Source organism: Ovis aries, chromosome 18 (genome assembly GCF_016772045.2).
Source record: "Ovis aries strain OAR_USU_Benz2616 breed Rambouillet chromosome 18, ARS-UI_Ramb_v3.0, whole genome shotgun sequence".
Taxonomy (NCBI): domain Eukaryota; kingdom Metazoa; phylum Chordata; class Mammalia; order Artiodactyla; family Bovidae; genus Ovis; species Ovis aries.
In genome coordinates, this window is record NC_056071.1 from 54,481,554 (window position 1) to 54,494,515 (window position 12,962).

The 12,962-nt window shown below is 38.1% G+C and overlaps 1 protein-coding gene across 5 annotated transcripts in view; it reads right to left on the bottom strand.

Annotated features, from left to right (window-relative positions):
• Positions 1-3,449: 3,449 nt before the first annotated feature.
• The window catches only part of TRIP11 (thyroid hormone receptor interactor 11), a 68,683-nt gene continuing 59,170 nt past the window's right edge, over positions 3,450-12,962 (bottom strand). For 4 of the 5 annotated variants that reach the window (XM_012098940.4, XM_004017952.5, XM_042235383.2 and 1 more), the window contains 5 exons: positions 12,678-12,759; positions 11,733-11,847; positions 11,155-11,271; positions 10,016-10,160; positions 3,450-6,838 (listed from right to left, as the gene is read on the bottom strand). In XM_012098940.4, the coding sequence (XP_011954330.2) occupies positions 6,618-6,838; positions 10,016-10,160; positions 11,155-11,271; positions 11,733-11,847; positions 12,678-12,759 (680 nt within the window). In that variant the 3' untranslated portion in view covers positions 3,450-6,617. Of the gene's footprint in view, positions 6,839-10,015; positions 10,161-11,154; positions 11,272-11,732; positions 11,848-12,677; positions 12,760-12,962 lie in introns of those variants that run through there. The other variant, XR_009597260.1, reaches the window with a different exon arrangement.

Below are 12,962 nucleotides of genomic sequence, written 5' to 3' on the forward strand. Positions count from 1 at the left end.
TGGGCAGTGATTATCACAACTTCTAACATCTGTGTAGAACTACAGACTTTAGTAGGCATTTCCACTAGTGGTACATTTATTCATTTAATAAATATTATGAATGAACATGCTGGATTGTGAAGTCAAGTGGGCCTTAGGAAGCATTACTATGAACAAAGCTAGTGGAGGTCACGGAATTCCTGTTGAGCTATTTAAAATCTTAAAAGATGAAGCTGTTAAGGTACTGTAATTTTGTGAAATATAGCATCTCAGTTTGTTTCCAAGGCAAACCACTCAACATCACAGTAATCCAAGTCTGTGCCCCAACCACTGATGCTGAAGAAGCTTAAGCTGACAAGTTCTATGAAGACCTATAAGACCTTCCAGAACTAATACCAAAAAAAGATGTCCTTTTCATCACAGGGGATTGGAATACAAAAGTGGGAAATCAAGATACCTGGAGTAACAGGCAAGATTGGCCTTGGGAATATCAAATGAACCAGGGCAAAGGCTAACAGAGTTTTGACAAGAGAACACACCGGTCACAGCACACACCCTCTTCCAACAACACAACTCCACACATACACATCCCCAGATGGCCAATACCGAAATTAGACTGATTGTATTCTTTGCAGCCAAAGGTAAAGAAGTTCTATAGAGTCAGCAAAACAAGACCTGGCGTTGATTGTGGCTCAGATCATGAGCTCCTTATTGCAAAATTCAGACTTAAATTGAAAGTAGGGAAAACCACTAGGCCATTCAGGTATGACCTAAATCAAATCCCTTATGATTATACAGTAGAAGTGACGAATAGATTCAAGAGATTAGATCTGGTAGACAGAGTGCCTGAAGAACTAGACAGAGATTCATAGCACTTTACAGGAGGCAGTGACCTCACCATCCCAAAGAAAAAGAAATGCCAGAAGGCAAAGTGGTTGTCTAAGGAGGCCTTACAAATAGCTAAGAAAAGAAGAGAGGTGAAGGGCAAGGAAGAAAGGGAAAGATACCAAACTGAATGCCAACTTCCAAAGAATAGCGAGGGGGAATAAGAAACCCTTTTTAAATGAACAATGCAAAGAAATAGAGGAAAACAACAGAATGGGAAAGACTAGAGATCGCTTCAATGGGAGATATCAAGAGAACATTTCATGCAAGGATGGGCAGGATAAAAGACAGAAACGGTAAGGATGTAACAGAAGCAGAAGAGATTAAAAAGAGGTGGCAGGAATACATAGAAGAACTACACAAAAAAAAGTCTTAATGACCCAAGCAACCATGATGGTGTGGTCACTCACCTAGAGCCAGACATCCTGGAGTATGAAGTCAAGTGGGCCTTAGGAAGCATCATTACGAAAACTAGTGGAGGTGATGGAATTCCAGCTGAGCTATTTCACATCCTAAAAAGATGATGCTGTGAAAGTGCTGCACTCAGTATGCCAGCAAATTTGGAAAACTCAGCAGTGGCCACAGGACTGGAAAAGGTCAGTTTTCATTCCAATCCCAGAGAAGGGCAATACCAAAGAATATTCAAACTACCATAGAATTGGGCTTATTTCACATGCTAGCAAGGTTATGCTCAAAATCCTTCAAACTAGGCTTCAGCAGTAAGTGAAGGGAGAGCTTCCAGATGTACAAGCTGGGTTTCAAAGAGGCAGGGGAACCAGAAATCAAATTGTGAACATCCATTGGATCAGAGAAAAAACAAGGGAATTCCAGAAAAACATCTATGTCTGCTTTATTGACTACACTAAGCCTTTTAATGTATGGGTCACAATAAACTGGATAATTTTTAAAGATATGGGAGTACCAGACCACCTTACCTGTCTCCTGAGAAATCTGTACGCAGGTCAAACAGCAACAGACTCGTTCCCAGCTGGGAAAGGAGTACGACAAGGCTGTATATTCCACCCTCCTTAACTTACATGCACAGTACATCATGTGAAATGCCAGGCTGGATGAATCACAAGCTGGAATCAAGATTACTGGGAGAAATATCAACAACTTCAGATATGCAGATGATACCACTCTAATGGCAGAAAGTGAAGAGGATCTAAAGAACCTCTTGATGAAGGTAAAAGAGGGGACTGAAAAAGTTGGCTTGAAACTCAACATAAAAAAAAAAAAAAACAAACAACTAAGATCATAGCATCTGGTCCTGTCACTTCATGGTAAATAGAAGGGGGTAAAGTGGAGGCAGTGACGTATTTTCTTTTCTTGGGCTCCAAAATCACAGTGGATGGTAACTGAAGCCATGAAATTAAGATGCCTGCTCCTTGGAAGAAAAGCTATGACAAAACCTAGGCATCATATTGAAAAGCACAGACATCACTTTGCCAACAAAGATCTGTATAGTTAAAGCTATGGTTTTTCTCAGTAGTTATGTACAGATGCAAGAGTTGGACCATAAAGCTGGCTGAGCTCCAAAGAATTGATGCTTTCAAACTGTGGTGCTGGAGAAGACTCTTGAGAGTTCCTTGGACTGCAAAGAGATCAAACCAGTCAATCCTAATGGAAATCAACCCAGAATATTCATTGGAAGGACTACTGCTGAACCTCCACTACTTCGGCCACCTGATGCCAAGAGTCGACTCATTGGAAAAGACTCTGATGCTAGGAAAGATTGAAGGCAAAAGAAGGAGGGGGAGGCAGGGGATGAGTTTGTTAGATAACTCAATTATCTGACTGACTCAATGGGCGTGAATTTGAGCAAACTCTGAGACAGTAAAGGACACAGGAACCTGGTCTGCTGTAGTCTATAGGGTCGCAGAGTCAGACATGACTTGGGGACTGAACAACAAGAAATGAATGAACAGGTCATTTGATCCTTATAACCCCTTAAGCTTAATAGGTGGGCATTATTTTAGAGATAAGAAAAATCAGTTACACAGTGAATGGATTTTGTTCAAGGTCACACAGACAGGTTCAAAATCTGTACTCCAATCCATCTCTCAACTTTAAAACTCATGTTCCTTCCAATCCTACCACAATGAATAGTTAAAAATATACAAGTTCTGGGACTTCCCTGGGAGAAATATCCCTGGTAGTCTAACGGTTCAGACTCCAAAGGGGCAGAAGGGGCAGGGATTCAATCCCTGGTCAAGGAACTAGGATCCCACATGTTACAAAGTGCAGCCAAAAAACCAAATGAACAACAAAAAAAAACAAGTTCCACATCTAAGAAAAACTGAGTACATAGCCAATCACTCTGCAGAAAAACCAAGAGCCCACGGATGCATACTATCACCTCTGGGAAAAAAAGGCCTGGCTAAAACCTCTCAGATCCTCTTTGCACACATAACCTTGAACATCTATTAAACTGTTCATAGTTAACATTTCCAAAGCTCAAACACTATCCTAACACCAGACATCCGGTGAACACTTGAAGATATTAGCGTCAGTAGTTCATCAACTGCTGCTATAAACAACATGTGTAAGTCATTTCTCCCCCTTCTAAAGAAAAAGTCAGCAGCTGGTTGCTAAAAAAGGTTTTTTTTTTTATTGTGGATGAAGACATTGCCAGTTTACATATATCATTTTTATTTGGACTAGTTTTTCTGCTTTGCAGTGCTCCTGAGAAATTCAGAAATGCACTGCTTTAGTTCCATAAAATACAACCCAGTATTAAGGTTGGACTGTAAATATTCCATAAGATATTTCCCTAAAAGTCAAAAGACAACTTATCAGTTTTAACTCGAGAAACCTTAATAAGTTAGACAGTAAAGACTGGCAAATAATCACAAGTGTCAGATCATTAAAAGTACCATTATTTTTTCCACAAAAGTGAAAGTTTTTTCCCATAGGAATATATAAATGTTAGACTTGATGTTTACAAAATTAAAGATTAATTTTTATTAACAGAAGATGTTTTAAATACTTTGATAAATGAAAAACTTCATTAGCCTTAAAAATAAAATTAATATGCCCTAAGTATGATACATAATAGTGCTTTATTAACAATTCTTATTTCTCTCTTGTTCCTGGAGCATTGTTGTTTTGTTTCCCATCTACTGATTGGAAAAGTATTTTGACTTTTTCCTCCTTTCAACTGTCCATTAAAAGGTTAAAATAAATTAGAGGCTTTATTTGAGGGGGATAGTTAATATTTAATTGGATGGTTTTAAGAAAGTCAATCCTTTTCCCCCAGGTTTTTGTTGTTTAGTTTTTAACTCAATAATGGCAGGAACTAAAAAATAACCATGAAATACAGTATTATACTAAAATCAAATCCAATGGCTGGATGAATTTTCTACTACAATAAAGCAGTTGAAAACCATTCGGAATGTTGTGGAAAACTGTGGCAGCGATGGTAAAATTCAACCACAAATTTTAGTAAGTTTCTAGAGGAATAAACAGTAAAATTACTGTAGTTAAAGTTCTGCAATAAAATTAGCATTAGCAATATCCAACTGCCAACATCAGAATTATATGCTTCATCACTATATGATTACTAAGAAGATTCCTTGAGCAGATGGTTCATCTCTGACACAACTTAATTCAGAAAAGTAGATGAGTTGTGTCTGGTTTGGATCAACAAACACTTAGTATGCATACCAGTGAGCTATAGTTTCGATGATGATACAATTGAAACATTAGGTACTACAGCATTAGGACAAGGTCACATACTTTTAAAAACAGCAGCCATGTAAGGTCATGTTGGGATGTTTAGATATGCAATCCACCCACAACAGCTTTCCAACTTCTGTTAAGCTATGGGGTGAGCGGGGATAGGCTGTTTGGAAGCAAGAAAGGAAATACTGAAAATATCATAAAAGGCATTTAAAATATGGTGACATGCTACTTATACCCACCATGCATCTCCTTTCCAAATTAAAAGAGGAAATTTTTTTCCTGTTATTATATGCCTTCAAAATAAAGGATCACGTTGTCTTTTCATTTTTTTAAACTGAGAAACTTTTATTTCAGATGCTCCACACTGAAATGAAAATTCAATGGCAAGCAGCAAATAATTTAGGATGGTCAGTGAAAGTGTCTTTGAAAGGACCTTATAAAACCTACGAGTAATCATTTCATAGAGAAACAATAGTGGACAAAACGGACAGGAGGCAGTTTGATAGTTCTAATATAGAACTGGTATGACAACTTCCTTTAAAGTATACCAAATAAAGAATGGCAATATAAATAAGTTAGCCAAGGAGACAGGGGACGTTCTGAAGCAGCAATGTCTAAGTTACTAGATTTTCCAGAAAAACAAGCTTTATCTAGCAGCACATGGCGACTTCCAATCCTCTAAATACAGTACAAAGTATACAGTAATCACAGCAAAGTTTACAAACAGCCAAATCTGGCCCTGGCCAGAGCCAGGCCTATTTACATATTTGGATTAGTATAATTTTCATCTTTCCTTATTATACAGATGTTTCTATTTTAAAGGCATATCGAAATTTACAAAATTTGCAAAGAAATGTCTTTAAATGTACAACTTCAACAACTAATACAAACATGAACATCCTGATATAATTAAATTCCAAGTCAGGATTTTTATGAGGGGTTTATAAAAGAATTAAAGGGATACTCCCTCACCATTACTTTCCAAACACCCGGTGCTGGTGCTGCCCAAGTGATCTCACTGCCCTTGTGACTGTGAAGATGACAGGCGACCCCTGGGTGGCCGTCCCTCTCACGTCAACACCTCAGACAGAGGCAGGAGATGGTGTAGCTAGGGATATTGCTGATTATAGTTCTGTAAATGCAGCTGTACAATGTAACACTTAGATCAAAGTTGTGAGTAGGGGTGTGGAGACATTTTAAGATGGTATCTTTAAAGGGACACTTTAGCTCTTAAAGCGAAACCATACAGTGACAATATGTACTTAACAGTGAAAAGGAAGAAGCATCTGATAGGTTCAGCAATGTAGAAGGATCTCAGGGAATTATGGTGAGTGAAAAAAGGCCATCTCAAAAGGTTACACTGTACGATTCCAGTGAGTGGCACTCTTGAAATGACAAAATTATACAGGAGCATTGCGAGGGGCTGCCAGAAGGTAAGGAGCCGGGAAGGAAGAGGTGGCTATGACTGTGAACGAGGGGCGGGCAGGGGTCCTGGATGAAACCGTGCTGTCTCTCTGCTCAGTCTACAGAAAGCCAAACAGCACGCCTTCTACCTCAGGACACCTGTCGCCCCCCAGGGACAACCTTGCTCTTGGCCTAAAGATAAATAATATGCTTTAGATCAATTTTTACACTATGTGGATAAGCCACTACTATTTTCTGCCCCCCCCCTCCTTTTTTTTGGTAAATGTACTGATTATCTTTAAAAGATAACTATACGTCTCTAGTTTAAATGAGCCTGAAAAGGAAAGAACTGATATATAGCTACTAGTATTTTTGTCTTTTATTTTTCTTACTTTTGTAAATTAAAATTAAAAAGAATGTTTCTAGCTTAAGTTAGGTCAAATGAGACGGGGGGAAAAAAGGAGATAAGATAGCAAACACTTCTCCTTTAACTCTTGCAATTTCTAAAAGCATTAAGAATATTAGTATTAAATTTAGAGAAAGTATAACTGCAAACAAATACATGACTTTTTTCCAAAAGGCCACTTTGTGATAAAGTATGTACATAGTGTTCACGGTTTTTTTCTTTAAAGTGCTATATGTATCATCTCTGGCTTGAGAATAATCTATTGCTTTAAAAGGTCTTTCAGCACAACTCCAGCACTGTTGTCAGGCGATACTGGCAAAGGCGTAAATGTGGGCAGAACGTCTGAGATGGGTTTCAAAAGGAGATGCCCAGGTCCGCCGGGTCCAAGTCCAGCTGGGTTAATGAGAGGCACAGCTGCAGAGCGGGGAGCCAAGAATGGATTCACATCTGTTCTTCTACCAGCCCTGGATTCCGCTGTATCTAGATGACAAAACAAGGATGATTTAGTCTCCCACGTATTATCTGGTCACTGGTATACATGTGTTTTAGGTTCTGAGATTTGGCCCCCAAATAAATGTAACTTATACGCTGCTAGGTTCTGGATCTGATAAGCTGGGTGTCTATCAAACATAGAAGGTGAAAGAAGCAATAAATAAGAGAAAGGAATGGGAGAAATATTTGTATGTAGAGCTAATATTATTAAACACATCAGCATCGCTGTCTTATACTTAATACCAGTTATGTGTGTTGCACTGTGTGCTGAAAGGGGTAATTGCTCAGTTGTGTCTGATTCTTTGTGATCCCACAGACTTAGCCCACCAGGCTCCTCTGTCTATGGAATCTTCAGGCAAGAACACTGGAGTGGGTTGCCATTCCTTTCTCCAGGGGATCTTCTCAATCTAAGGATCGAACCCAAGTGTCCTGCACTGCAGGAAGATTCTTTATCATCTGAGCCACCAGGGAATTCCCATCTACATGGAATGAGGTAGGGAAGGAGAGATGCAATCAGGTAGAGACCTGTGCACCCAGAGGGGACAAAGAAGAGGAAGGGGATTACACAGGCAAAGATACTCTCTGGGGAGTGAGCCATTTGAACCATATAGGGAGCTTCCCAGTTCTGGGGATTAATGTCATTTATTATAACAACAGTTTTCTAAAAAGTGTTTCCTATGTTGCCAGGCAAATTCTATCTAACCATTTGAAAGATGGGAGGACTTGAGAACTTGTTTTGCCCAAATAATTAAAATGGTCCTGAAAAAAATTGGCACCCATATTATAATAACATCAGATTTAATATTAATTTACCAAAACAAAAAGCAATGTATGTATTACATTAAACGGTCATCTTTTAGACAGTCAAAGGTTTAAAAACAATTCTCATTAGATTATTTTTCTGTGAAGTCAGGCTGAACAATTAAGTTTTTACTGGAACAGCACTTAGTTTATGCCCTAAAGTCTTAGTGGAGAGAATTCTGCTTTATTACCCAAGGCCATTAACAACTTCTTTGTTCAGAGACAGGCAACCCCTCAAAGACACCTGCTTCAGTGATGGGAAACTAAAATAAAAGAGGCCTCTAAAACAAAGGAAGCATTGAGACAAATGTATCAAATCTACTTATCACTGAGCACCCTTGGGTCCGCAAGCTGTACTTTCTCCTGTGAATGACAATTTTCCAAACTCTGAAATAGCTACATGGTAAGCTCTGGCTTTTGTCTCTGAGCAACACAAATCAAGCTGGGCATGTGACTTGATAACTGAAGTGGGGAGGTGTAGGAAAGAAAAGGAGAGGAAAGAAGGGGAAGGGCAGGGGGAGGAGCGGGGGAAGGGAGACCCTGCCAAAATAAATTTTAGAATCTTGAAAGATGCTAAAACTGGGGTTTTCCTGGTGGCTTAGTGGTAAAGAATCCACCTACCAATGCAGGAGACACGGGTTAGATCTGTGGCCCAGGAAGATCCCACATGCCTTGGAGCAACTAAGTCCGCGCACCGCAACTACTGAGCCTGCGCTCTAGAGCCCAGGAGGCGCAGCTACTGAAGCCCGTGTGCCCCGGAGCCTGTGCTCCACAATAACAGGAGCCACCGCGATGAGAAGCCCGCGCACGGCAACAAAGAGCAGCCCCTGCTCGCTGCACCTAGAGACAAGCCTGCAGCAGTGAAGACGCAGCACAGCCAGAAACTAACTACCTAAAGGAAGAATAAAACCCAGTATGACAAGAAAAACTGTTTTTAGTATAGTCTACACATTAAAGTTAAGACTTTTCTAAAGCCTAATTTAGCAAACTTTTAAAATAATTTTACTACTTTCACTTTCTATAAAAGTTCAGAAAAATAGAAATATTCATCTAAGTAAGGACTAAAGAAGGTTTCCCTGGTGGCTCAGACAGTAAAGCGTCTGTTTGCAATGCAGGAGACCCAGGTTCGATGCCTGGGTTGAGAAGATCCCCCGGAGAAGGAAATGGCAGCCCACTTCAGTACTCTTGCTTGGAAAAATCCCATGGATGGAGGAGCCTGGTAGGCTACAATCCCTGGGTCACAAAGAGTTGGACACGACTGAACAACTTCTGAGAGCTGAGAGAAGGACTAAAGAAGTTCTTAAAATTTCAGAATATAAATTCAGTATTTTATCCACATTTAAGTACTGAGCAAGTGACATAAACTTGAGAGTATATAATATGTACCTTTACAGTCCAGCTAGCAAACACATTAGTCTATTAAAATATGAAGATTTCAGATAAAATATATAGCCCTTCCAATAAATAATCTGTACAGAGACTAACGGGCTTTCCTAGCGGCTCCGACTGTAAAGAATCCACCTGCAATGCAGGAGACCCGGGTTTGATTCCTGGGTTGGGAATATTCCCTGGAGGTGGGAATGGCAACCCACTCCAGGGGGAAATCCCATGGGCAGAAGGGCCTGAAGGGCTACAGTCCACTGGCTCACAAAGCGTCAGACACAACCGAGCAACTCAACACGCACGTGCACATGAACAGAGAGTCTAATGGATGATACTTCAATTTGAACTCAAGAGACTTGACTGCATGCCAATACAGGGATGTGAATAGCATACATAAGATCCTTACAACCTAGCAGGATAGAAAACTACATCCACATATTGTAGAACCACCAAACCCTTTGCTTTCAGGCAGGCCTTTCAACACATAAGAACTCTTCACAGTGTTCTTGGATGTCTGAGCTAGTTTACTAAACTGCTCTTGTAAACATTATTAACATACCAACTTTGGTTACTGAGTGTAATACTCAGATTATCACATGGAAAAAAATCTTTCTCTAACTATATAAACTACAATTCTAACTCTGATTAGCAATAAGCACTATTAGTGAGAAAGGAAAACGCGTGAACAAAGGTTTACCAAGCACTCCCAAGAATAATTCAAGGTGGCTTATGCAGAGAGATAATTATTCCTATAAAGGGAAAATATTTCATATTGCTTAAATTAACCTAAGCTAATTAAATATCAGATTGCTATAAGAATATATATATATGAAGCCAAAATCTAATGCCTTACTGGAATTTTGGAAGAAGTCATTGCACATTTTCAAAAACATTAAAACTTCAGTTGGTATCACTGTAAAACATAATCATGAATCATCAACTTTTTAAATTGTAGAAAAGAAAATAAGTATCCGATTTTACCTTTAAAACTTTCTGGTGTACTTGTATCTGGTTTTCTCCTTCCTGGTGAATCTAGAGGTTTCATATCATGAACAGAAAGCTTGGGTGGTGGAACAGATGGATGAGATTCTGTTTCTAGAAATTTAACAAAAAGTTCTGAAAAAGACTAAGAAGAAATATTTTGGATATATTAGGCAGATAATAAAATTATATTCACTACAACTAAGAAACTGTACCAGCTATTCTAATTCATATTAAAAACTAGTCATGCTATCTGATCATTTCTTTATAAGCCAGCCTGATGAACAATTAAAAGTGTTGCTACTCTAACTGACACACAGGTATCAACAGAAAACAAGCATCAAATAATCACATTTTCCTACAGTAGCACCCAATCAACAGGTACAGTTAAAGGTCACCAGTAATATTATTATCAGATTAAAATAATGTAGTGTAGAACTTTCCATTTTATGCCACTCAATTTAAGAGTTCTTTCACCAGCTTCAGGTAAGTCACCTAGCCTCAGTTTCCTCTTTAGTTAAAAATAAATACATAATACATACATAAAATAAAGAAGTAAACTCCACCACAGTGGTACTAAACTCAATTAATACTCATTTTAAGCCTACTGTATACCAGGGGTCATGTTTCCATGTTAATTAACGGCTACCTCCTACCGGAATGTCAGTTTTTTTGAAGAAAAGCACTTCATCCATCTGGTGTGTAGCTTGCACTCTCCATGCTCAGAACAGTCTGACACACAGCAGGTGCTCGATAAGCATTCAACTGGCCCAGTGACTACATAGATACATACAGGCATAAAACAGAGCCTCTGTCTTTGAGAATCTAATAATTTAGTAGTAAGAGACAAATGATTATGTGCTGATAGTAGTATAGTCAAAAACGAAGGGACAGTTAATATTTTGAAAAATAAAAGTATCATGCAAACAAAGTGTTAAAATAAAACCTGTATACAATAAAACTATTAAAACTGGCTTTCTATCCGTAAGCTAATCACCTCTTTGGATCTCAGTTTCCACAGCTCCAAAATAACAGGGCTGTATAAAATAACCTGAAAAAGAAGTCTAATTCTTTGCAAATGCATGTGATGCACAGCGATGTCACTACTCCTATTCAGCAAGAACGAAGCCGACTCTTACACTATTAAGCAGAGACTGCTGACTTGGTCTCAGAGGTGTGCTGGGAACACTCTTTGATCCTCCTCCAAGCCACCCAGTCATCCACCTGGTAACACCGCCCTGGTCTTCAGTCAATAACTGAAAGATTGTTTTAAAAGAGGAAAATATGATCAATACAAGAAAAGAAAACAGAAGCATTTTTACATGATTTCAGATGGCAGTAACTCATGCTTTGCAAGTCCATTTCCCACTTTCCTACTGATGGAAGCTATATATACACTGAAATGTCATCCCAAGCACTATCTCAAATAAAACCTGAGGGCTGTCATCTCTCAAACTTTCAGCATTCTGATATGAATGGTGACTTATAAGTTATGAAACATTTAAGCTAATATTATACAAACTGCACAAATCTTCTCTGTAATATAAAATGATTCCAATCTACATTATTGTATTCAGCAAAAGTTATATAAAACACAGGGAAAAAAATGTTTATATGATGCCAAGTACTTTAGTTATAAATATACTGAGATTCTTTTATATGATGCCAAGTATTCTAGTTATAAATATATTCAGAATGGCATTCAATGTTCAGTTACCTGGTCCATTTCCTCCTTTTTGATGCCTAGAATGCTTCCCATTAATCGTAACACTTCATGACGCTGATGTTTTGGTGTGTGGAAGTGTCCAGTGAAGAGATTTCTCATCAGGACTCTGAAAATGAAGGCAGAAACAGTGCACGCTAACTTGTCAATTGTTTCAATATCCAGTGTACCCAAACAATAAATAATGAACATATAAATATTTAATTATACTTAAACAGCAGTTAATTACAAAGAACACTAAACAGTAAAATATTTTAAAGCAGCAGCTTTAACAAAATCTTGACAAGTCTAATTAAGGAACACCGCAAACAACTCAAAATGTGCCCCTTTAAAAACATCACTTAACAAGCCACCCACTTTCTTCAATCAAATAATCAACTGAGATTGGCGCTTCATTAGTAATTTTCAGTGCCTGCTTAGGTTGATATTATAAGGAGACATTTCAGATTTCTTTCTCCTCCCTATCCTAAATGGTGATGGACAGTTCTTGTGCTTAATGGTTATGCTTATATTTCCCCATTCATTCACATTTATTAAAAATTTGCTAATAATATCTAAATCTTTAAAATGTTAAAGATACATACTACCTGTATACTTAGGTTTCACACCTAATGCACTTGAGCAAGATACGTCCACTTAAGGGCAGTAAAGAGAACAGAAAAGAATGGTAAGAATAAACTTCCTATTTTCGAAGTACTTCATAACTGCGGTGATCTCTTCCATACAGTCTTAAGAAAAAGAATCTTAAGCTGGCAAAATATATTTAAAAACCAAGAGAAGGCAAGTTACTGACCCCTCATTAAAACTACCTGCAACTCATCACTATATAAGAAAAACAAAAGGTTTTTAAAACTTAATCACACACATTTACATGTAGAAATTGTTTTTACCATAAAAGTGATCCCCATAAAATACATAAAAATGAAAGGCAGAGCATACTTGTCCACTTTTCCTTCTGTGCTATTTACTAAATTCATCAATTTCTTTTGTACATCATCCAGCATTTCTTGTTGGAGCTCATCTGTTTTAAAATACATGAATAAGATAGTCATTAACTGATTAAAATAATCTGTATGAATATATAATGAGATGTATGACATCTTTACTGAATTTTGAATATATGTACTTATTCTAATTAGGAATATTAAATTACACCCATCTCTTCCTTGGTTCAGGGAATTAGGCTTTCTGGTATAGAAATTACCTAGAAGCCAGTCTATGCAT